The sequence below is a fragment of the Myotis yumanensis genome, unplaced genomic scaffold (genome assembly GCF_028538775.1).
Source record: "Myotis yumanensis isolate MYYU_CA2020_CCGP unplaced genomic scaffold, mMyoYum1.0.hap1 SCAF_1, whole genome shotgun sequence".
Classification (NCBI taxonomy): domain Eukaryota; kingdom Metazoa; phylum Chordata; class Mammalia; order Chiroptera; family Vespertilionidae; genus Myotis; species Myotis yumanensis.
In genome coordinates, this window is record NW_027223752.1 from 29,412,970 (window position 1) to 29,439,544 (window position 26,575).

Below are 26,575 nucleotides of genomic sequence, written 5' to 3' on the forward strand. Positions count from 1 at the left end.
AGAGAAATGAAAGCTAGCACCAGGTCCTGGGCCTAATAGAAAATTCTAAAATTCCTTTCATTGAACCCAAATTCTACCCTCAGGGAGCCACTCTGTTCCTGGGGCAGACCTTCATACAGAGATGGCACCACTGTAAGCAAGATCAGCAGGGCACGGACTGTGTGGAAAGACCGGGTATATTTAAGCCTGGAGACCATCATGCCAGTCACCTGGAGTCAGTCTCGGTTAACTGTCCCTCTCCCTTGCAGACCACTGCTCCCAGGAGGTAATCGACCCTCATGGTTCTTACTGACCTTGGTATCCGTCCCAGAAATAATGCAAGTGTGTTGGTGTTTGCAGGAGCCTCAAAGGTGGGAAGTGTGTTGGTGTTTGCAGGAGCCTCAAAGGTGGGAAGTGTGTTGGTGTTTGCAGGAGCCTCAAAGGTGGGAACCAGTCTCTGCCCAAGAGCGCAGCTTGCCAGGCTTTGAGGTGTCAACTGGAAGGAGGCCAGGGCGCTTCCCTGCCTGCAGACAGCCCACTCCATTGTTTGTCAAATCAGTGCAGTGTTAACTTACTTTAACACTCAGATATCACAGGGTAACCAAAGGGACCTTAGGTGGCTTTCAATGCCAATAACCAGTGTTGGAGACTTACACCACCTCAGTAACCAAAATGAACACAGAAGAAACAGGAACTCTGCTTGAGAACTTTTGCCCTTTAATTTGCATTTAAAATCAGTTTCTTTAAATATTTCAGTTACGAGTTCTGAATAGTGAAGACATAGCAGATGCTGCAGGCACTCAGTATTGGCTCCCATCCCTTCCCCCCACCCGTCCCCCAGGCCTTACTTCTTTGAGATACAAGTGGGCACTCTGCACTAAGTAAGTGGCTCCCATGTCCAGTGTCAGCAGCCTCAGGCCTGAATGCAGTTGGATTTAAAGCAATGAAGCCTGGTAGCTTTCATGACAAGACGTGTACATTTAACCATGTTCCAAGGAATTCCAATGACTGTGTCCAGACCCATCAGGCAGTACCTCAGAGGAAACATCGGTCACTTCCCCCGTGTACTGGCATCTTGGGGCTGGTTCCCACCAGTCCACCCTGCCCCAGACCCGTGCTCTGCAGAGGAGCCAAAGCCCCACTTCCCAAGGGCCATGATCAGGAAAGAACAGAACTGCCTCTTCAGTCACATGCTCATACCAATGGAATTTAAAAGCTCAAGTCAATCCGAGCCTGTCCACAGGAAGCCTCCCTCCCCCAATCTCTACCAGGCTCCAGTCCATCCTCCACTGCCTTGATGTACTAGAATCGGCTCCAGATGAGAACAATGTGCTAGAACGGTTCCTAGCAACCTAGAAAGGTTGGCACAACCAGAGCTGTGCCAAAATGGGTTTTCCTGGTGTGAGGCTATGACAGAGAATGTGAGGGCAGGCCTGGTTTCTGTTCTCTTGTTTATAGCTATGACCTCAGGGGGAATCTGCCCTCTCCCCTCCACACTGCCAATACCTCTCCTACCAGGTCCCCCGGCCTGTGCTTCCTGGAAGAGGTAGTAGAGGCATCCTGAAGTCAATGACAGCTGAGAAGGAAGGTGCATTTCAGCAGCAAAGCAGCACCTTGGCCTGTGGTCAATACCTCCACACAGGTGGAATCAAGTGAGAATGTGCACAGCCAGGGCAGAGGCTGCTCCGAGAGTGGGAGGCACAATCCTCCCAGGCAGCTCTGGAGAACACACTTTCAAAAGACTGAAACTTAATCCCATGGTCCCCAGTGGTTTCCCTATCGTGTACTGGCACGGGGGAGAAGCAAAATTATCTCGGCAGAGGGTTAATGAAGAAAGGCAGGGATATTAATGAGCATCTGTGAAGGCTCTCTCTTTCTCTCCCTCAAATCTAAGGAAATAAGATATTTGAGTGTTGAGAGGGGTACAGAGAGAGAGAGAGAGAGAGAGAGAGAGAGAGAGAGAGAGAGAGCTGGTAGGAACACCAAGAAAGACCTGCGACTGCTGGTTATATAGTGCCCTGGCTTCCTTGCTTGAGGCCAACAGCATGTGCCTGTCTGTCGCCAGGCGAACCCGGGACCCACGTGGGGCAGAGAGAAGACTGGTTTTCAGTTCCTGCGTGGTCAATGTGTTGGGTGTGTGACTTCCTCCTAAAGGTCCATTAGGAGGATTCTGGGATCCTCTACCGCTGCCTTGATTTTTCGGAGGAAAGTCACAGCCTCTCTGCCGTCAATTAGCCGGTGATCATAGGTCAGTGCCACGAACATCATGGGCCGCACCTCCACCTACAGAGAGAGGAGGGTTATAGACTCGTCTGCAGTAGCAGAAAAGCCCCGTGGAAGTGGGGAAATGAGAGAAGTTCTATGCCTTTCCTATTGGTGTTGCTCTAGATACAATATTTCCGAAGACCAAGCCTTATCCTCAGTGCATAGCTCCCCTGCTTGCCCCACTCTGAAACAGAGAACAGGAGTCTCCGCACAACTGCCTTTTTAAACACACTTTACCCTTCATTCGTTTTCTAAAGGAAAAGTTTCCCTTTCAGTCTGGCTTTAGGGTTATAAATTTAAACCTGGGGTCCACAAATTCTCTGAAATTGTATGTAAAGTAGGGTGTGTGAGCACATTTTCGGGGGGAGTTGAGGGGGGAGTTGGGGGGGGGAGGGGGAAGATCTATGATTTCAGACTCACAAAGGAGTTAGTGACCCAAGAAAGTTTGAAATGCAGTCCCAGAAAATGTTTTCCTCCTGACATGTCTTTTGGGGCCAGCTCCAGACCCTGGGACTTCCTTCCCTGAACCCCCAGAGAACCAAGCCTTACCCTACACTTAGTAGCTCGCGGACTGCTCTGCATTATCCTTTTCCTGGGCAAGGACCAGGTCCCCAACTGTATCCCCACTATCTACAGCACCTAGAGAATGAAGCCGGCTGACTGTACTAGATGAAGGAGCAAGCTTTCCTAGCTCAACTGTCCTCAAACTTTACTGCACCAGAATCATCTGCAGGTTCTGCTTCAACAGGTCCAAAAGGGGGTCCAAGATTGTGCATTTCTGGTAAGTTGCCAGATGATGCTGATCCACACACCACAATGAGAATCAGTGCCTTAGCTTTAATTAGAAACTAAGAGATGAAACTTAAGCCTAAAATTACAGTGAATCTCACAATTAGCACTTAGTAAGATTTCCTTCTCATCACCTAGCTCCTAGGACATGAACAGTGATGGTTCTTACCTTGCCTCCCACAGCCACTGGCCTATCAAAGATGGCGTGCATGCCTAGGATGGCAGACTGAGGGGGGTTGATAATGGGTGTTCCAAAGAGGGAGCCGAAAACACCTCCATTGCTAATGGTGAAAGTACCACCATCCATATCTTCAATGGCGAGTTCATTCTTCCGGGCCTAAAAACAGAGATTACATCATTGCAATTTAAGGTCAGATGAGCTTTCTTCACCTAAAGGAAGTCCAGAAGGCTCATATCTGAGGTCAACATGGCAAGACCCAGCTGTAACATGAAAGTTGTTCAACTGAGCCCAGCCAGTGTGGCTCAGCGGTTGAGCGTAGACCTATGAACCAGGAAGTCATGGTTCGATTCCTGGTCTGGGCATATACCCAGTTGCAGGCTCTATCCCCAGTGTGGGGCATACAGGAGGCAGAATGAGTCTCTCTCATCATTGATGTTTCTCTCTCTCTCTCTCTCTCTCTCTCTCTCCGCCTCTTCCTTCCTCTGAAATCAATAAAAATATATATTTCTTTACAAAGGAAGTTTTTCAGCTGAGATGCTCCACCAAAGGACAGACACAAGGCCTTCAGGTCCTTTCCTGTTCCAGCAGGTTCACTTGATGAGATCTTCAGTCACGAGAGCATGCTAAGCTCTGCCCAATGTCTGCACTTCAGCTCTAGTGGGTGAGAGGCTATGCACTCTTACGGAACAACGTGAGGCTTCAGCTCTCCGAGCATTGCTCACTGGCAAGCCCTGCCTTCCCCGGGCTGCTTCCCTGCCCTGCCCTGCCCTGCAGCTGAAACACATGCTGCGTTCTACTTTACCTTCTCTCCCAGTTCAAATATGGTTCGCTCAATATCTGCATAATTCATTGTTTCCACGTTCCTGATGACGGGAACCACCAGGCCCTGATGAAAGTGAAAAGCGTTTTCAGTTGCAAATTAATAGCACCCTGTACAGTTATAACTCCCTGATTCAAGTCAATGGTCTCCCCTTCCCAGAATATCTAATTACTCAATTTGATTAACACAGTCTAAAATATTTAGGCTTAACATTAAAAGAATGTGGTATGTTCAAAAATAGGTTACTCTTTTATTAATTCCCTTCTAAAAAGACAGAATTACAGACATGATCTGTGCCTAGCTGTCTGCTTCTTCACACAAATAAAGGTGAGAATCTAAGACGAGAACCCCCATCTCCTGTCCCAACATACCCGTGGGGTGGCCACCGCAACACTGATGTCAATATAATCCCTATAGACCACCTCTTTGGTTGTATCGTCAATCACTGCAAGAGAGAAAACACGTGTCACATACAACTCCTGAGGCCTAGGCTGATGAGGTAATATTTGCATTAATAGAGTAACAATCCACAGTGCCTGGTACAGTGTGAGCTGACCAATCAGTATGAAAAAAAGCACTGCATTACCAGTGGCAAACTCCTCTCACTCCCATACTAACCAATCGTAACATCTCCCAATGCCCTCACTGAGCCCGACAGCCTGAGCATAGGGCACCAATTCTTTGGCAGCCCTCGCATGGCCTCAGTCCACTGGCTCACGTACGGTAAGTATGCATTTAGTTCCTGTGAACAAGCCTTCCCTTAGCTGAGAACTGCTAGGTTTTGCCCGTCTGCTGTCAACTCGAAAAGGGGACAAGGCAGGACGGAAGACTCTTCTAGGAGATTCAGGAGGAAGCAGGGTGGTCTGGCTTTAATAGTGATAGCAAACAGCAGCTGCACATTTAGGTCTAGTGCTCATGAAAAAATAGGCTTGGGAATCTTTTCCGCAGAAAAGTGTATGTTGTATTGTTAGACAAAGACACCAGGAAAAGCATGTAAATGACAAAGAGGCCACAAGAACTCAGAAATGCCTAGATGTATGGGCAGGCAGACGACCAGAGAGCACCAATCAGGAAGCATAAGAAGAATTGAAGAAACAAAGAGGTAATATATGGGTAAAACAAAGACAGCCCTCCTATCTACCTAGGGCATATCACTTGATGGAAGGGACTAGGGCTTCTATTTCTAGGTCTTTAGGAACCTTGGCCTTGCTGAGGGTTGCAAAAGTGTCAATGTCACTTCTCCAATCTTTCAGGGAACAGAGAAGTGTCTCAACGGGAAAGAACTGCTTGATAGGTCAACATTTCAATGATGTAGGTGAATAACACAAAGAAAACGAGCACAATCTTCCAATGAGGCTCATCAACCAGAAATCAAAGGTCACCCTGGAGCCTATGCCAAGTGTGGAAGTCAGGCCCCAAGATAACAGAGCCCTGGGGAAGGTGAGGAGTGCCAGACAGGACATGAGCTTCCACCCTGACATGAGGGGCCTGGAGAGCTGAGCTGGCTGAGAACTTTCGAGCTATGCACTGGGAAGAGAAATCACTCTGTCCATTTAATGGGGACAAAGTAATGATGATACTATTTCAGGAAGGTGAGCCAAGAAATCCCTAAGAAACACACTCATGTTTTCACAGGTATGAAATTAAAAGTTTGGTCTGCCTGGCCAGTGTGGCTCCATGGTTGAGCATTGACCTATGAATCAAGGAGGTCATGGTTCGATTCCGGGTCAGGGCACATGTGTAGGTTGCAGCCTTGATCCCCAGTAGGGGGCGTGCAGGAGGCAGCCAATCAATGATTCTCTCATCACTGATGTTTCTATCTCTCTCTCCCTCTCCCTTCCTCTCTAAAATCAATAAAAATGTATTTTTTAAAGTTTGGTCTGATGACCCCCACCCTTGTGTCTGTGTTTGTTGGAGCAGTTCTGTGTTCATACACATACCTCCCAGGACCTCTGCAATGCTGGCCACCACAAACTCACCTGCATTTACAACAGGCTGTTCCTGCAAGGCAAAGGCTGAGGCCTTCACAAATGCCGACATGAAGCCCAGTTTGAGGTTATGTTTCTTCAGAAAAGCATCTTTGTGCCGGGCCCTCATATCCTGGATGTTACTGCAAAAAACACATTACAAAGCAAACTGACTATAAGTGAAGCCTTGATTCTGACTTTCATACTGGTTTCCAACTCCATGTACATGATTGAGTAAGCTTTTCCCCTTCACTCTGTACCGTAAAGTTCAAGTTTTGAAATAGTCCACTAAAGGTCAACACAATAACCTTCCTTGTTCCTTTACCAAAAAAACCTGGATACAAAGGAATCAGGTCCAAGCTTTCTTTAAGGTGGGCTGAGCCCTCGACAGGCTCCTTCATACTCCATAAGTCAGAGATTTCAGTGACAAGATAATATGGACAAGAACTCACACAGCACACCAATATCCTTGCCCTGGATGAGAAAGTGATTTCTAGCTACACTAAAATCATGAGCTACCTACCCTGGGGAGGGAAATGTTTTTAAACATAAAATCCACAAAATAAACAGTATTCTTTTTCTTATTAAAATTATTTTTAAAAAACCACCAAACCTGATTACAACTTCCTTGTGACATGCCTCCTATCTCCTAATTAAGACAAAAACAAACCAACAAACAAAAATTGCACAGGTAAATGGGCTCCCTGTGAGCAAAAGCAGTCATACAGAAGGGTATAACCCAGTGTTCTTTTAAGCTGATGCCAAAGTCACTAGATTCATTCTTCATCTCCCAGAGTTATCAGCTCCATCACTTGTTCCTTCCAACAGGTGCCCCACTACATGCGTGGGTCAATGCTGGACACAACGATAATCAAGACACAGCTCTTGCCCTTAGGGTCTGTTTAATGGGTGTGGATTCCTTGGTATTTAGGAACGTGGCCATGTGTGAGCCTAAGCTTCCCAAGTGTGAGCAGCAGTGCCTTCTGAGAAGTCTCTACGAGAACAGCCTTTGCTCCTTCGGGACCTGGTTTTCTACATATACACCATGTGCATACTGCCATGAGTGGAAAATGGCTTTCTCATCATTTTGCTGAAGAAACCCCAGTATTTATCGAAATACAGTTCTGTGATGGAAATCGAATTTAACTTTATTTCAGGCCCAAATGCTCAGTTCTTCCTATAATGGCCTAATTCAACATTAGCATGAAAGATAAGATGATATAACTTTAACTCACCCTTTCAGACCTTTTGTTTTTCAAAAAGGAAGTTTTCCTAGGAGGATTGATTGAGTTTAAATGTTTGTTTTCCTGAGTCTAACCTTATTTAGTGCTAGGATTACCACCCTAAAGACATTACTGGTTCCCAAGACACAAGAGCTGCAGAAGAGGGAAAGAGAAGTGATCAACATCTCTGCTCTCAAACCTGCCCCAATGCTATTGTCTGGTCATTAAGTAGTTTCTATTTCAGAGCTCTGTCCTTGGAGGCAGAGGCTGGGACAACAGGGAGAGGAGAAGGTTTCTCAGAAAGGCCCCTTATGGGTTAGCTGATCAGCACAAGACCCAAAGGGCACTCGATCTAAACCAAATTACTGACTTCAGCGAGACCCCAGGCCATTGTTAAGTGACACCTCGATTAGCTGCTAAAAGGAGACTCAACTATTATTCCTACCTTCCAATCAAAGCTGTTGAGCCAACTGAATCTTTCAAGGCCACAAATATTTACATGTTTTGTCTTAAGAAATTGGGTAGAATTTCAAAGTCCAATTCAATTTGTGCACAATTTGGCCCTAATGCATTGAAACCTAAGCTGCAGACTTTGTGATTTATTAGTCAAGGTTCTTCCCCACATCCGATAGACAGGAGAGAAATCTCTAGCTTGAATGACATCCTATCTTTTTAAGAAGCTTCACAACAGAATGGATGATATCTAGTGAAATAGGCCACAGAGCCCTCCTCTGCAAACAATGCACACTTTCAAAAACCATCCCCTCCTCTACACTTTTCAGATCCCTTCCAAAGGAAAACAACTTTCCCTAATGAAAAGTAGACTAAACACTTAGGACCAAAAGAAACAAAGAAATGCCTTGAAGACTCAATGACTTACCCCTGAATTAAATATAAACTCGTATCCCTGTTATTCCATTCCTTCTCATACACATTCCTCAGAGCAAATTTCTCAAATGTGTTTTGTGCTATCCTGTCTGTCAAGTCCACATTGTTAACATCGTCTGGAACAATCTTTCTCCACAATGTTACCTGTGTCAAAATGCTAGTTGTGTCCTGGCCAGTGTGGCTCAGTGCACCGAAGGTCTCGGGTTTGATTCCCAGTCAAGGGCATGTACCTGGGTTGCATGTGCAGGAGACAACTAATCGAAGTGTCTCTCTCACATCTTTATCTCTCTCTCTCTCTCTCTCTCTCTCTCTCCCCCCCCCCCCCCTCCCTCCCTCCCATTCACTCTCTCTAAAAATAAATGGGAAAATATGCTCAGGTGAAGACTAACAAAAATAAAAAAGTGGCCCCAGCCAGCATGGCTTAGTGGGATAGAGCGTCGGCATGTGGACTGAAGGGTTGCAGGTTCAATTCCAGTCAAGGGCGCATGCCTGGGTTGAGGGCTCGATCCCCAGTGGGGGCCGTGCAGAAGGCAGCTGGTCAGTGATTCTCTCTCATCATTGATGTTTCTCTCTCTCTCTCTCTCTCTCTCTCTCTCTCTCTCTCTCTCCGTCCCTCCTTCCCTCCCTCCCCCTTCCTCTCTGATATCAATAAAAACATATATATTTTTAAAATGCTGGTTGTTCTCTTTTCTCCAGGAAGCCTTTCCTGACCTACTCTCCCTACCTCTTCCGCCACCTCAAAAACAAATGTTATCTTTCTCTTTTCCACTTCACACTCTTTGTACCCTTCGGATACTTATTTTATGTTTACCCACACTACACAGTAGGCTCTAGAAGGGTAGGGGCTCTTTTCACTCATCTTTGTATCCTCCTCAAATACATATAATATCTTATACACAGTTAAGTGGTCAAAAAATGTTAGATTTAACTACATTCTCTTCCCTAGAGTGCTGGTACTTGTAAACACCAAAGTCTTTTCAGAAAATAGGCAAGTTAACAATTAGCTTACTACAGAAATGTGTGTACAGTAAGTCCGCATTGGTATTATCACTGCTAGGTTCTATGACTTTAAACAAAACGATATATAAAGAAACCATTTTTACCATAAGCTAATTAATATAAACAAAAGTTAAGTTCCTACAGCCTCTTTAACATTATAATGAAACTATGTTGAATGAAACAACTTTATTTGAGGACCCAGTGTGCTAATTTGAGTTAGTCCCTTAATTTAGTTAATATTGTGAGGTTTTCCTTTGAAAACACCACTTGCTTTATTTATTTTTTTCAAATATATTTTTATTGATTTCAGAGAGGAAAAGAGAGGGAGATAGAAGCACCAATGATGAGAATCATTGATCAGCTGCCTCCTGCACACCCCCCACTGGGGATCGAGCCCACAACCCGGGTATATGCCCTTGACCAGAATTGAATCCGGGACCCTTCAGTCCACAGGCTGACGCTCTATCCACTGAGCCAAACCGGCTAGGGCAAAACACAACTTGCTTTCCATTTCACTATCAAAGGTGGGAAAGAGGAAAGATAATACAAGCCTGTGCCTTTTCACCCGCACAGTTCTGAGTCTCTCAGGAACATGTGTGAGGCGCAGTCTCTGGGAGGGTGGGATACCCTGGCTCCAGGCACTGTCAAGTGGTTCTCCATCCCAATGGGTAGGCCCTATCTTTACTTGGCAACTCAACACTAGTCATTAGAGTTTAAGACTATTTTCAGTCTCATTTATCAGAAATCACAAAATTTAAGTATAAAAGTCTGAAAAGCTAAGTTTTTAAAATATATTTTTATTGATGTCAGAGAGGAAGGGAGAGGGAGAGAGAAATAGAAACATCAATGATGAGAGAGAATCACTGATTGGCTACCTCCTGCATGCCCTCTACTGGGGACCAAACCCGCAACCCAGGCATGTCCCCTTGACCGAACCCTTCAGTCCACAGGCCGATGCTCTAACCACTGAGTCAAACCAGTTAGGGCTGAAAAGCTGTTTTTTAAGTCAAGAGGAGGCAGGCGCAGTATTAGCAGTTGATGAGAGAATGACACCAGTGGGTCACTCTGTTTAAGTCAACAAGCAATACAAAACAGGAAGAACCTCTTCCCTGCTCAGTCAGTTTTGGAATTAGCACTAATGGGGACTGGGGCAAGTTCAAGTGTCCTCCAAGAACAAGGGTATGGAAATAAGAGGAACAGAGCTCTCACCTCATGTCAATCTCATTGAAAGTCGTCAGCATTGCACATGTATTCTGGGCCTCCTTCAGACGCTGAGCAATGCGTAGCCGCATTCTGTTCATTTTCTCCTGAAAGTGAAAGTGGGACCAAGTATTGACAACCTGGGTCTCTTTGGATCAAGCACTCCCCATTTGGCCTGTGGGAGTAGATGGCCAGGCCTATTAATATCTAAGTACAACGAGAGTGCCAGCCTTCCTCTTTCCTGTGGCCTTGCTCTTCTGAGCAAGAACAAGGAAACAGACAAAAACTACTTATTCAGACTCACTTAAAGTTTGACCAGAAATGGAGGCCCAGGAAATGGTTTGATTTAAAAAACAAAACCAATTTATAGAAAGGAAGAGTGTGGTGTGGTGTAGGGCTAGTCAGCCAAGGGATCACTACAGATAGGGCAATTTCTAGTGTTAAAGACTTGCATGAGAATAGCTACTTGTGGAATGGAAACTCTGAAGCACTAACTTTTGAGGCTATAGTATTTTAGGAGGCATTCTCTCAGGCAGGGAAACCCACGCTCTTGACCATACTTCCTTGAGGTTTTATGTCTGCCCCTGATAGCTACTGCTACTGTGAGGCCTCAGCTAGGTATCCAGGAAGTATAGGGATAGAGCTCACTAAACCACCTCTCTGAAGTGTGTTAATGTACTCTTCCCTCCCACGATACTAAGCTACCATCCCTGCAAATAATTTACTCACCCAAGACAATTCAGTGGTAGCACAACATACTAGGAAAAACCACTGGACAAGTGTTCTCTCAGGTCCTAGTCCTATCATTTGACAGTCCATGACTATGAACAAGTCACTTCCCAAACTCAGTTTCCCTGTCAAGGTCAAGAGAATAAGCAGCCAGCCAATCAAATGCAGGCACTACCGTGCCCACACTCCACTAATCTCAACATGCCCTCTGCCTCGGGCTTACCCGATGTTCTGTACGCAGACCTTTACCAGCTCCTGGCTCAGCTACTGGAGCAGCAGTGGGTTTTACCGCAGACACTGAAAAGAAAGTGGGGGTGGGAGGGTAGGGTAGGGACAGCTGCATCAGAAAATGAAACATTTACTGAGTATGTGCCAGTGCTTTCATACTGTATAGTCACCTAATCGTCAAGATATTCTGGGGTAGCCCTAGCCCGTTTGGCTCAGTGGATAGAGCGTCGGCCTGCGGACTGAAGGGTCCCGGGTTCAACTCTGGTCAAGGGCACATGCCCGGGTTGTGGGCTCAGTCCCCAGTGGGGGGTGTGCAGGAGGCAGCCAATTGATGAGTCTCTATCACTGATGTTTCTCTCTCTCTTTCTCCCTTCCTCTCTGAAATCAATAAAAATATACTAAAAAAAAAAAAAGATATTCTGGGGTAGCCCTGGCCAGTGTTGCTATTTGGTTAGAGCATCAGCCTATGCACCAAAGGGTCGCAGGTTTGATTCCCAATCAAGGGCTCCTACCTGGGTTACAGGTTTGATCCTCTGCCCTGATTGGGGTGCGTGCAGGAGACAACCAATTGCTGTGTCTCTCTCCCTTCCACTCTCTCAAAAAAGAAAAAAGAAAAAAATCCTGTGGTGAAGACTAACAAAACAAAACAAAAGATATTCTGAGGTATACTGGTACCATTCCCATTTCACAAATGAACAATCTGCTCAGAGTAGTTAAGTAGCCAAAAGCCACACAGCTGTAAACAGAAAGCTGGAATGCAAACCCAGGTGTTCTGATACAAAGTCTACAGTTCTTTCTACAGAGTAGCCAACAGAGCCTGTTCAGAGGCATGATTAGTCTTAGACTTTGCCCTGTGAGAAAAAAGACACATGGGAGCCCTGCCAGTGTGGCTCAATGGATGAGCTTCGACCTATGAATCAAGAGGTTGTGGTTCAATTCCCAGTCAAGGCCCATGCCCAGGTTTTGGACTCTATCCCTGGTAGGGGGCATGCAGGAAGCAGCCAATCAATGATTCTCTTTCAACATTGATGTTTCTATTTCTCTCCCCCTCTCCTTCCTCTCTGAAGTCAATAAAAATACATATTAAACACACACACACACACACACACACACACACACACACGGGAGTGAAGGCTTACCTGGTTTGCTAGCAGAGGGTTGTGAGGGTGAGGGCACTGGTGGCATCTGAGTGGGTATGGATGCTGCAGGAGGAGGAGGAGCTGCCGATGCTACCGGTTCTGCCTTTGGGGCTTCGGCAGCAGGGGCTTCAGCTGGCTTGGCCTTAGCAGGAGCAGCTGGAAAACAAGAAAAACAGATGCCACTGTCTGGAATGGAAAGCAAGCAAATCACCAATATAAGAAGAATTTAGCAGCAAAATTTCTATCTCCAATCAATTAACAAGTGCTTACTAGATATTCGCTATATATGCAAGGCACTATAAGTTACATATAATGATATAGGCACCATTCTTCTATTCTCCAGGGCTTCTAGATCCTACATAAGACCTACTGAATTCAGCTGCCTCCCTAATTTCACAAATATCTACTGATCATCACATATGGAAGAATATAGTTAACTATTAAAAAACAAAAGTTTAAGTCCTGTCAGTGTGGCTCCATTGGTTGGAGCATTGTCCCATACACCAAAAAAACAAAAGTTTAAATAATCAAGTGTTCATTTAGACTTAAGAGTTCAAAGCATTTCATTTGGATGATGCTTATAAGACAATGAGATGGTCAAGTAATAAACTCACAAGGTTAAATTAGATGTTTATTTTGATCTTACCCATCTGGACATTATATTTGGTTTTATATTTAAATTAGAACTATTTTTTTAAAGGAATAAATGATCAAAAGAAGGAATTCTTCAACTGAAAAATCAATCTTCTTCACTAGCCTTCTACTGAACTTTCTTTCCATTCTGGGCTTCTATACTGCCCTGACCAATCTCAACGATGCAATCTACCATCTCTCTGCTATATATTTTAACAATGAGAAAGAAACTTTAGTATATAGCATTTAACTGAGAATTAGGAAAAAAGTTATTTTCGCCCTGATCGGTTTGGCTCAGTGGATAGAGTGTCAGCCTACGGACTGAAGGATCCCAGGTTCGATTCTGGTCAAGGGCATGTACCTCGGTTGCGGGCACATCCCCATTAGGGGGTGTGCAGGAGGCAGCTGATCGATGTTTCTCTCTCATCAATGTTTCTAACTCTCTATCCCTCTCCTTTCCTCTCTGTAAAAAAAAATCAATAGAATATATATATTTTTAAAAAAGTTATTTTCTGTTCTGTTCTCTAATACTGACTGTAAGGTCCAGTACAAATTCATTTGCTTACTTCTCATTTATTCTCAAGAGAAATACCAACCCTCCCTACAAATGTTATGGGAACAGATATAAAAATATTGCACTGAATTCTCCATAACAGACACCATGAAACATTGCTTTTTCTCACTTCTCACTTTAGAACAGTAGCTCTCAGCTCTGGCTGTGTATCAGAATCACTTGGAGAGCATTAAAAACTACACACACACACACGAAAAACTATGACAGACGACCAAGATCTTGTAACCTCAGGTTTAATATACCAGAATCCCTGGACCATGGAGTCTAGGCATTTGTATTATTTTTAAAGCCTCCATGTGCTTCTGATGGCAGGGTTGAGGGGGGAAAAAAATCCCTGTCTTCAGAACCTTCTTGATTTCTATCATATTTTTAAGAAAAGGTCCAGCATAAGAAACATACATGGAAAGAACAGAATACTATGAGGTTTATTTATTTAAAAACATTTTTTTATTGATTTTAGAGAGGAAGGGAGAGGGATAGAGAAATAGAAACATCAATGATGAGAGAGAATCACCAATCAGCTGCCTCTTGCATGCCCCCTACTGGGGATCGAGCCTGCAACCCAGGCATGTGCCCTTGACCAGAATCGAACCTGGGACCCTTTAGTCCGCAGGCCGATGCTCTACCCACTGAGCCAAACCAGCTAGGGGCTATGAGGTTTATTTTAATACCATTTTCTTCTAAAACTTGACATTTAAAGTTCACATTATATAAATAACACCCCCCTCTATTCCCTCAACTAAGGGCAGCTGGAATGCCAAATTGCCTGAGGTACCAAGGAATTAGTACATTACGCTCAGCCCCAATTCCCAGGGCAACACTGAAGGCCTGGACAACTAGGGGAACTTCTTTACCGCCAGTTTTCCTGAGTGTGAAAAGAGGAGTGCCTCCTTCTACTTTTCCCCCATCAGGTACCAAAAGAGCTTCAATAACGCCGTTTGCTGGTGATGGAACCTGCACGGATGTCTGGAAAAGGAAGACAGATGGACAAATTTTTACTCAGCATTAGAAAAATAATTGTACAGAATCTCAAATATGAGTTACAAGAAAGAGTTGCAACACAGATATACAAGACCATGCATAAAAAAATGCCAACACAACGCTTTCGGGATGAGAGTATGACAAGTCAATGCTACTGTGAAGATTCACTCTTCACTCTTTATGTCCTTTCTCAGAAACATTAAAGCAGCATTCAGTTCATAAGTTTCCAGGTGATACTTGAAAAAGAAGTGGCAACAAATTGTGCAGGGTCTTACACACAGGCACAAAGAGCTACAAAACTATTACTAAAGTACATAGTACATGCACCTAGAAAGGCGATTTTCAACCCGTATGCTGAAGCGCACTGGTGTGCCCCAAGAATTTTTAAAATATGCAATACCTGACTATTTAGTCAGGGGCACTGACCTCTTTTCCCTTAATTTTTCAATTTTTAAAAAATGACAACAGACAACACAATAGCAGTCATCCAGCGTGAATGAATAAAATTATACCTATCTTTTTGTCAGAGTGGCAAAAATATAATACTTTTTTTGGTGTGCCACAGAATTTTAGTAATTAGTTTATGTGTGCTATGAGATGGAAAAGGTTGAAAATCACTGACCTAGAACAATCTAAAATTAAACCTTTTTTTTTTCTTTTTTAATGAGCTATTCCAACATTTTTACAACTGTGCTTAGAATCAGTTAAAGATGATCTTTAAACAACAGTTAAAGCCCTGTTTCTTTCATTAAGTTAAGAAACCAAGGAGAGACCTTAAACAAATTGGCACTAATATAGGACAAGCCTACCTTGTCAGTTTCAATCTCACAAACCACTTCATCTTCTGCAACTGTGTCTCCAACAGCTGAAAAAATAGTCAAAGGCTACCTGTCAGGAAGGCCTCCAGTAGCCACAAAATACCCTTTTGCAGATATAAGACCCCTTTCCTACAGGGCCAGGATAAAGCAGGCCACATGTAAAGAAAAGGGTGGGGCCATAGGTTCTACTGATTATCATTGGGGGTGGGGGAGATAAGACTTTTAGGAAGTATTTCAATTTAAGTGAGAGGGCACTAATCTTACCTTTCTCCCACCTGACATCCCCTTCTGTGACAGATTCTGCGAATGCTGGGGTTTTTACTGTAATCACATCATCCTCTAGGAAAAGAGCAAAAAAAAAAAAAGAAAGAAAGAAAGAAAGAAAGAAAGAAAGAAAATCACACATAATCCATATGTTTTTTTCCTTCAATTAAACTCAGACAATTGTTTTCTTCCCATTAAAACTCCATTCCCAAGGCAGGGAGCTGAAGGCAGGTACTCACTGCACACAGCCGTAGTTCTGAAGAAGCGAACACTGAAGACACTACTATTGTTAATGCTAGAAAAGAAACAAAAGTAAACTCCTTTGGCCAGTGAACCACTCACATTTTAGGCACCATGGATCACCTTCCCTTTAAATCAATGATTCTTGACCCAGGGTGCCTCAGTGTCACCTGGGGGAACTTGCCTAGGCCTCATCCCGAGATTCTTACTTGGCAGGTCTAGAACCGAGCCTGGATGGGATGCCTTGAGTGCCCTAAGTAGTGAGCTCATTGTGTGAGTCCAGGACCCTATGCTGCAGTGAAATTCTCTTACAAAACAGACTTACATTTGGTTCTTTGAAGAAAAAGATAAGCATCTTGGTCCTTTGCACACTCACCAAAAGGACTTATCTTTCTGATCAGGTTTTTTTTCCTTAACCAAATCCAAGTAAGATCAATTTCATGCCCTTGTGATACTGCCATTGTGCCAAATATAATGAATTTCTGTCCATAGGACTGCAGATTTAGATTAGATAAAGCAGCTAGTTGAGACAGTTAACTTGGAAGTAAAATAAGGTTATTCCCCCATGCACCAAAAAAAAACCCCCAAAAACCTCATATGGTGTCTCCTCATATGGACTCATTAAAGCAGAACCTCAAAAGACCAAGGAATTTCTTGATATGACACTAACTTTAAATAATGTAAACCAGAGAATGCTACCACCTTGTATGCCTGAAAGTGTTAACAGTGGTTACCTCTGGAGAGTGAGAGGCATAGATATATGTATATGGTATCTATGGTTATCTGTTACAAACATACTCATTTTGGGAGACTGCTTCAGACTGAGGGGGACTTTCACTTTGTGCATTTCAGGACTTTTTGACTATTCTATACCAAACACCTTTGTAATAGGAAAGTAAAACAGATTTAAGTTGCACTTTGGTATTTTTAACCTTTATAAAGTCAAAATAAAATCTACATTAAACCAAGGGGGAAAATGTAAGTTATAACAAAATACAGACCACAAAGCGTTCTGTATACAGTTTATAACCATGTATAAGTACATGATCCTGGGCAAGAACCAATGGGTAATGCAGAGACTGCTCTGTGAGTACATGCAAGAACCTGGAGCACTGGCTGTCTCTGGGAAGAGGAACTTGGTGGCACTGGAGGACAAGAATAAAGTCTTCTCATAGACACTTTACTTTTGAACCATGTACATGTATAACCTATTAAATAAAAATATAAAGCCAAAAATAGTTTTACAATAAAAGATTTTAAAAATAAAGTGGGTAGCCCAGTCGGCGTGACCATGGTTTGAGCATTGGCCTATGAACCAGGAGGTCATGGTTCGATTCCCAGTCGGGGCACATGCCTGGGTTGTGGGCTCAGTTCCCAGGTGTGGGGTGTGCAGGAGGCAGCCCATTGGAGATTCTCTCTCATCATTGATGTATCTATCTCTCCCTCTCTCTCTCTCTCTCCCTTCATCTCTGAAATCAATAAAAATATTTTTAAAAAATCAAAGTTATTCACAGAAAAAATACACATCACAGCCCGGACAGCATGGCTCAGTGGTTGAGGGTAAACCTATGAATCAGAAGGTCATGATTAGATTCCTAGTTGGGGCATATGCCTGGGTTGTGGGCTCGATCCCCAGTGTGGGGCCAGCAGGAGGCAGCCAATCAATGATTCTCGCTCATTATTGATGTTTCTATCTCTCTCCCCCTCTCTCCCTTCCTCTCTGAAATAAATAAAAAAATATATTTTTTAAATACACAACACAAAAGTTATTAGATTCAGGTGATAGCCTAATCTAATGTGTAATCTAACCCCTCAAAGTTTAAGGTTCTAAAAAATAATTTACTTTCAAATAGTTATTTGTTATATTTATTGCATGTAGGTTTGTGGTTGCTCCAATTTTCATAGAAATTGCAGATGAGTAGCACATTTTGAATCTAACTTAATTATAAAAGTATTAGACGTTCACTGTAGAATATTTGGAAATAACAAAAAGAACATTTACAATGGGATTATACAAGACAGAAGAAAATGGAATCATTTTATAAACTGCTTTTTTTTTTTTCACTTATCATAGTGTGAACATGCTTAACCAATCTCTGTTGTTTGGCCATTTGAGAGAAATCTGGGGACACCAGGATTTCTTTAGTATAGATTCCTAGAAATGGAATTGCTAGATCAAAAGGTAGACACGGTTCAGACTTATGAATGCCAAATTGCCCTCTAAAAATAACACATCATTTTATTTTTAAAAATCCCATTGAGATGCACAGTGAAGAAGGAACTAATCTGCTGACTTTTCATTTTGAAGATTTCCCTGCAGTAAAAGTAGCTTGATAGCTGTTTACTACGTAATTAGAGAGCATCCTCTTACCACCACCTTGAAAATACTTGGAAGGGAAAGTAACATTAAGCAACATTCATAAGCAGAAGTTAACCTGAAACACACATGGGTGGCCTTTGTCCAAACTTTGCATTATGCAATAACATTCCCTCCAAACTAGTCAAAGTCCCAGGACTCAACAGACTAGTCTTTTGCTTTTACTGTTTCTAAAATAAATAGCTATGCTACATCAAGAGGATCCTCTCAACCTTCACAATAAATGTAACCTCCAGCCCTTGAGCTGCACTTGTATCCAACCAGAATACTATTTAGGAGCACCCTTCTATATCTATTAGCCATAAAAAGAGGATTCCAACTCCAGTTTCATTATAATCTAAGCACCTTAGGACAGGCACACTCCTGGTCCAGCACTGGACGTGGGGCTGAAGCTCAAGGAACATCACACATCATAAATTAACATCCAGGTTAGGTCTAGGGACTCAACCTAATTCTAGAATTCGAGCCCTGGAAACCACTGAAGAAAGCAAATGGTCGAATTTATAAGTGATATCTTAAGTGCCCTATGGCCACATAACTGTACTCCCCAGTGATACTTACGCGATCGTCCTCCTGTCAGGGTAACCTGGTCCCTGACATAAGGAGACTCCTGCAAGAAACAAAACAACTCTTAACCAACAACTCTTATCTTATACAGGATACCTGTTGGGAATGAAAAAGAAGTCCGTTCACCCTCTAACTCTGAGAAAGAGTAGTATCAACTACAGGCAACAATATAATCTTTAACACACAGAGTCCTGATTCTCAAACTTTCCACCAAAATAACCATAATAGCAGAGAGCAGCAGGTGTATGGGGTTGACAGTGGGTATGTGCCTGAGCAGGAAAGGGGAGAATTTTAAGGGCATAGCCTGAAGTAGTTTTATCTTATTTACCTTAAAATCCATAAATTTTTATTATCCCTATTATGTTTTCCAAATAAACTGTCTCTACTCCCCAAGTCTTCAAATACAACTGAAGCTTGAGAAAAGACACACAATGGTTTATCCTGTAACCACACACAGCCTAATCTGAGAAGCAGTGGGGATGTTTGGTCTGGGTTTCTGTTTCCCTGGTTACTTAAAAATGCAATGAGCTGGAAGTCCTATTGCCTACCAGCGGTCGGCAAACTGTGGCTCTTTGGCCCCTTGAGTGTGGCTCTTCCACAAAATACCATGTGCGGGCGCACACGTACAGTGCGATTGAAACTTCGTGGCCCATGCGCAGAAGTCGGTATTTTGTGAAGAGCCACACTCAAGGGGCCAAAGAGCCACATGTGGCTCTCGAGCCGCAGTTTGCCGACCACCGGTAAACCCTAGTAGCAAAGACAGGGTTACTTTAGGCACAGGGTCTGCAGCTGGTCCTAGTACTCAGCAAATAATTATCCCTCCTTTTCAGTTTACTGTCTCTTCCTGAGGTCTTCTAGTCTGGTAACACACAACAGGTGGGAGTCCTTTCTGCCCACCGTCCTTCTCACAGATCACTGCATTTCCCGAGCTGAACTAAGTACTATAGCTGCCTCACCTGAATATGTGCTTTCGTTTCTCCAATCTATTAAGAATCCTTTCTGAACCAGGGTTCGGGAGACACCAAATGAGAAATCTCTCTCTCGTGCTCACCTCTGCACAGACACCCCTTGGGTTTCAGAGTCAAGTAAGTCACCTATGTCCACAGCCAATGACTCTACAGCACAAATCCCAAGTATGCTAGCATGTTTTGAGCTAGAACAGCCAGCACTCCATGCTGATTTTTAGAACCCTGAATCCAATTTAGAGTTCAGCCTACAGCAAGTTTCACTTGTAGGGTTTATAAAAAGCTTTCACATAATGACCTCATTTTGATTCTCCTGTCTCACCATTCCCTGAAGTAGAAGCACCATCTGCCACTATTCCCATTTTATAAGTGGGGCTTCCGGAGGTGAAGCTGCTAGCCCCAAGGTAAAGCCCCAAGGCCAAGGCTCTTTCCAGCCAGGCATGCTTCCTTTCCATTTCTGTGACTAGTCAAGTCTCTTCCTGCCTGAAAACCTGTACACAAGCAATTTATTTTACTTGGAATATAGTTCTCTTGGATAACTATGTACTCTTCAAGGCTTGGCTTAAATGTTACTTCTTTGGGGAAGCCTTAACTAACATTCCCACAGCACTCCCCACCTTCCCAAGCTGGGCTACCTCATCCCACCCTCTCCTTACACCCTGCGCTTCCCTTTCACAGTAATCACAATGTAAGTACATCCTTATGTGTGCATAAATGTATACATGCTGTTTCTCCAGCTAGCACAGAAGATCCTCGAGGGGAGAGACCATCTGTATTTCATCACCTAGAACAGTAGTAAGAACTCAAATAACCTGTTGAGTACATGAGGAGTCAGGCTTGACCAATAGTAGACTGAGTGACCTTGGTCAAAGCATTTAACCTCTTAGCCTTGGGTTCTATGTGTGTGAAATAGAGAATACTCCTCGTACTGTTTCTTAATGATTAACTGAACGATGCACAGAAAGCACTCAGAACACTGCTTGGCACACAGAAAGCCCACAACAAGCTCGACTCATTCAGCAAATACTTATTCCAGGATTATAAACAAATACTGGGATAAAATCTAAGTTCCTTCCAGTAGTCTCCACACCATACCATCTTCTATCTCATGCCACTCTCTCCCTTAACCAGAAGGCTCTGGCCAAATCACCTTTATTTTTTTTCCAGTTCCCAAGCACGGCTAAGCTCTTTCCTTCCTCGGGGACTTTGTACATGCGTTTCCCTTCCCTTCTCCTACTCTGCACTGGGCTGGTTTCGGTCACAGCCTCTGGGTAACAGCCTTAATGCCACCTATGAAAGAGGACTCTTGTCCTCGCGGGTTTTGCTTGGTGGATAGAGCGTCGGCCTGTGGACTGAAGGGTCCCGGGTTCGATTCCGGTCAAGGGCACATGCCCAGGTTGTGGGCTCGATCCAATGAGGGGCGTGAAGGAGGCAGCCAATCTCTCTCTCTCCTTCTCCCTTCCTCTCTGAAATCAATTTTAAAATATATATTTAAAGAGGACTCTTCTGCCCACCTTCATTTGCTTAGCAATCTACACTTCCTTTCCCACCCGACTGTAAGCTCCAGGAAGGCAGGCATGTCCCACTGCTGTGCCCGAGGGGGGGCCTCGCTCGTGCCTGGCACAGTGGAGACTTAGTAGCCACGGACTAAACGAGTGAGTGACAGCTGTCGTTACTAAGCGGCATTTGGCTTCCCTGCTGTCTGTCTGCACGTTATGGGGAGAAACACAGGCAGCCCGGTTTCCTCGCCGCCGCCTCTGCCCGGGAGCAGAACGTTTCAGGCGACGGCAAGGGCAGGACTTACCGGGCAGGGAGCGTCTCCCGAGAGGGCAGCTCCCCTGTGGAGAAAGAAGACATTGCCGGCGTCACCCAGATGGAAGGGGGGAGAAACGGCTCATTCTCCTAAGAACGGACTCCAGGCTCTCCCGGCGCAGGTGACAGGTGCCGCTCGGGACTCCCGGGGGGAGATGCCACAGCCCCGGCTCCCGGCCCCGGTCAGCGCGCCGGCCCAGCCCGCCATCGCAGCTCCCCGGCGGGAGGGGGGACCCCCGCCTGGAGCGGGAGAGAAGGACGGGCCCCAGGACCCCGCCGGGGACTCGCGGCGGCGCCTCCCTCCCCAACTCGGAGTCTCCGGCCGGGGCGGGCGGGCGCGGCGCTAGACCCCTCCTCAGCCCGGCCGGAGGGCGGGGGGCGGCCGGGGCCGGGGCGCCGCCGCCTCGGGAAGGCGAGGGGCCCCGGGCTCCGCCGGACGACCCCGGGCCACCCAGCCCGCGGCCTCTGCGTCCCGGTGCCCTTGGTGCCCGGCCTGGCCGGCGCGCCCGCCTCTGCCCCGCGGCAGCCCGCCGGCCCCGCGGTGGGTTTCGCGCCGCCGCCGCCCCGCCCCGGCCGGACCGTACCTTCTGGAAGGCCGAGAGCGAGCGGCTGAAGGCCCGGGACACGCAACGGGACCGGGACAGCATCGCGGCAGCGGTAGTGGCGGCGGAGCGGAGGGCGGGCGGACACCGGATATAGGGCCCGGCAGCCACCGGAAGCGGGGCGGGCCGGGGCACCGCGCGCGGAGGGGGGAGCGGAACGAACCACTGGCGGCCGGGGGCGCGGCGCGGGGCAGCCCGAGTGCCGCCGGGTGACCCAGCTGGGGGCGGCGCTGCCCGCCGGCCGGCCGGTCCTCCCGAGGGCGCCTGCGACGGTCCAGCGACCCGGGATTCCTCGAGCTCCCGCCCCTCCCGACCTCCCCGCGTCCCTGGCTCCGAGCGGGGCGCCCTTCTCTGCTGGTCCCGCGGGCACCGCGCCTCTCTCCCCGCCAGACCCACCGGCCGAGAGCAGAAGGCGGGCGCGGACTTTGAACGCGGGTCTTGGCGCCTCGCCTGCCTGATCTGACACTTGTTTGGCCTTGGGCAGGTGGCATGGCCTCGCTGAGCCTCCGGTTCCTCAAATGTAATTTAAAAAGCAATAGTCTAGTCACCTCCCTGCCTCCCTAAGCCCGGAGCAAAGAAACAGACTCCGAGGAACCTCAGGAGGGCTCCCACCGCCCTTGGCCGGGACCTTCACCCAGTGGCCTCCCGTCTGCAACAGCATCTCCTGGCCTCCCCGCGCCCGCTCCAGCCCCTCCAGCCAGGCCAGCGGATCCTCAGACACCCTGTGCGTGTGGGAGGCTCTTCGTCCGTCACTCTGCCCCCAGAAGATGAGCTCCGTGTATTGTTCAACGCTGCATCCCCAGCACCTACAACAGAGACTGGCATCGGCTGGGTGTGCAGTAAATATCTTCGGGCTGAATTTGGGCCTCCGGGCTTTGGGTAGACCATTCTGCCCCTATCTTCAAAGTGAAAGCACAGAGCACCCCCTTTTCTTCTGTAGTTTCCTGGCTCGCCTTCCTAATAGAAAAGGCTTTCTGTGGGCTTCTGACTGGATTCAGGATGAATGAATGAGTGAGCCACGTGGCTCCTGTTCATATTGGTTCCTTGAGGTGAGTCATCTTGCTGGGTCCTCGGGACCTTTGTGGTCCTTCACTCATCCAAGCTCTGGAAGCACTGCCACTGGGGCTCTGGAGGGACTGGCAGAAGCCCTGAAGAGAACTAGGAAGAACATCCTTGCCTGCTACTGCCCCTGATCAAGTCCTCAGCATCCTTCACCTGGCTTATTACTTTTTTTTTTATTGCTGACAGTATTACAGATGTCCCCATTTCCCCTTTTGCCCCCCTCCACCCAGCCCCCACCCCATCTGATTTATTTTTTAAGTTTCCTAATTTTCCCTGGGCCTCCACTCTTTTTTTAAAAAATATATTTGTTGTTTTTAATTTTAGAGAGAGAGAGAGGAAGGGAGAGGGAGAGAGAGAGAAACATCAATGATGAGAGAGAATCTTCAATTGGCTGTCTCCTGCTGGAGACCAAACCTGCAACTCCAGGCATGTGCCCTGATTGGGAATCAAATCAGCGACCTCTTGGTGCACAGGATGATGCTCAACCACAGAGCCACACAACCACTGAGCCAAACAACCACTGAGCCACACAACCACTGAGCCACACAACCACCGAGCCACACAATCACTGAGCCACACGACCACTGAGCCACATTGGGCAGGCACCACTCACTTTCTCTATCCTCCACACCTGTGTCAAAGATTCTTCTGAAATTCAAATCTAATCCTGTCACTCCCCTAATTAAAGTCTTTCGATTGCGACTGCCTATTGGCAGGATAAAGTCCAAACTCCTCAGCTTGACTAAGTACCTGGCCTCTGGCTACATTGTGAGAGTCTCACCCACACTACCCAGCATAGCCCCAAGGTGCTTCTCCTTCAAATGTTTGTGTGGGTTGTTCTCAACTCTTATTTACCTAGGACTCCTCATCATCCCCCAAAGCGATTTAAAATCCCTTCCTAATCCCTTGGGGCAGAGTTAACATAACTTCTGTGCTTGCAAAACATTGTGTCTGTATCTCCACATTGCTTTATAATGTCCTATTTACCTGTCTGTCTCCTCTACTGGGCAGAGTAGCAGGAGGAAATAGATGTCCCAATACCTCATTTTATTGCACTTTATTTTATTGTAGTTTACAGATGTTTTATTTTTTACAAATTGAAGACCAGATCTTTCACTGGCAAAAAGATTACAACTTGCTTTATTTCGGTACTCGCTTTATTGCAGTGGTCTCGCACTGAACCCGAAACATCTCTGAGGTATGCCTGAATTTTCCTCTATCCTCTGCACAGAGCATACTGCCTGGTCCTCTTTAGATACTCAGTAGATACAAGTAGAATGACTAAATACTGCTGGGTGCAGCTAAAGAACCCAAGAACAGTAATTAGAACGATGGCAATCCCTTGGAGGGGTTGCTGTTGTATTTTTTAGATGGCTACTTAATTTTTTATTTATTTTTTATTCATCTTTATTGTTGAAAGTATTACAGATGTCCCCATTTTCCCCCATTGACCCCCTCCTCCTCGCTCCCCTCCCCCTCCCCTATTGTTTTAGTTTTAAATAATTAATTTTTGAGATTCTTTTTTAAAATATATTTTTATTGATTTCAGAGAGGAAGGAAGAGGGAGAGAGAGATAGAAACATCCATGATGAGAGAGAATCATGGATCGGCTGCCTCCTGCAAGTCCCCCACTGGGAATTGAGCCCACAACCCGGGTATGTGCCCTTGACCGGAATCAAACCTGGGACCTTTCAGTTCGCAGGTCAACGCTCTATCTACTGAGCAAAACTGCCTAGGGCAATTTTTGAGATTCTTATCTATGGTTTATAAGTCCACGACTGAATCAAGTGGCAAAGCATTTATCCTGGAATTTCAGTGATCACCCAGGTTAACCTTAGATGTTACAGTCATAGCCAACACACATACACACACACACACACACACACACACACAGTAGTATGCAAAGTCCCCCTCAAAGGATAAAGGTTGAATTGACTTCCTTGAGATTTGCATATGAACTTCCATGGAGTCCAAGGTCCAACTCAATAGACTTCCACCCTCTTCTGTGTTTAGAGCCTCCCTGGACACAGCATCATCTACTGGGAGAGGAGTTTATGAACATAAGTTGTGGCAGGGTTCAAAAGAGAATGTATAAAATGTATTGTAACGTATACATTCAAAAGAGCGTATAAATACATGTGTGTGGTTTAAAGAAAAATAATAAAAGGAATATCTGTTACAGAAGACCAGAGAAGAACCAAGCAACGCTTAGAGAGATGGAGTTACATTTATTATTATTATTATTATTATTATTATTATTACTACACACAGACCAGAAAACTGTATTTCAAATTCTGGGCCCCAACATGGAGGAAGTTTCCCTATTTATATCTTTTTACCTTCTTTGTCTCCCAAATATAAGGTTTCAGTTCCCCTTTGCAAGTTCTTAAGGAGCCCTATGTGCTGGAGCTTTGAGACCTCAACCAAAGGCCTGGCCTGGTGCCAGCACTGTTAACTTCATCTGGGGAAGGTTTATGGCTTCTCTGGAATGAGAGTAGTCTTATTTTCCTTATTATTTAAGCAAGCAAGTATTTACAGGAGCAAAAATAGCAGGGCTAAAATTTCAAACAGCAGTTTTTATATAAGATGGATGCTTCATATCCACACTCACCACCCATCGTAAGGAATGGAAAAGCCCTGTGTGGCCCTCCTTGCTGATCCTCCCAAAGTTAACCACTGCTGCACTGAATTATGTTTTAACCACCCCCTCACTTTGTAGTTTCAATACGCACGTGTCCTAAACTATACTCAGTTTTGCTGATTTTTTAATTGAGGAAAAGACGTGTGTACTTTCAAGTTATATAAGAAAAATGTTTGTTTCTAGGAAGGTTAATAATGGTTCAGTTAATGAAAAACACCACAGAGTGTCAGCTCGCCTTAAATAATACGTACAGCACCCTGGGTGGAGTTGCTCAGTGGTTAGAGCACCGTCCCGTGCACCAAAGGATCAGGGGCTTGATCCCTGGTCAGGGCACATACCCAGATTGCAGGTTTGATCCTCAGTCAGGGCACATATGGGAGGCAACCCACACATTTGTCTTTCACATCAATGTTTCTCTCCCTCTCCTTTCTCTCTCTAGACCAGTGATGGCAAACCTATGACACGCGTGTCAGAGGTGACACATGAACTCATTTTTTTGGTTGATTTTTCTTTGTTAAATTGCATTTAAATATATAAAATAAATATCAAAAATATGTCTTTGTTTTACTATGGTTGCAAATATAAAAAAGTTCCTATATGTGACACGGTGCCAGAGTTAAGTTAGGGTTTTT

General features: G+C 45.3%; 1 protein-coding gene across 1 annotated transcript; it reads right to left on the minus strand.

Annotated features, from left to right (window-relative positions):
• Positions 1-674: 674 nt before the first annotated feature.
• DLST (dihydrolipoamide S-succinyltransferase) lies at positions 675-22,347 on the minus strand. Its single transcript, XM_070416582.1, has 15 exons — positions 22,223-22,347; positions 21,631-21,664; positions 18,856-18,904; positions 15,917-15,972; positions 15,678-15,752; positions 15,405-15,460; positions 14,469-14,580; positions 12,408-12,563; positions 11,264-11,337; positions 10,321-10,418; positions 6,014-6,144; positions 4,406-4,479; positions 4,017-4,100; positions 3,203-3,370; positions 675-2,262 (listed from the first exon to the last, which is right to left on the minus strand). Exons 1-15 carry the CDS (start codon positions 22,283-22,285, stop codon positions 2,128-2,130), a joined length of 1,365 nt encoding a protein of 454 aa, XP_070272683.1. The 5' UTR covers positions 22,286-22,347; the 3' UTR covers positions 675-2,127.
• Positions 22,348-26,575: the final 4,228 nt, after the last annotated feature.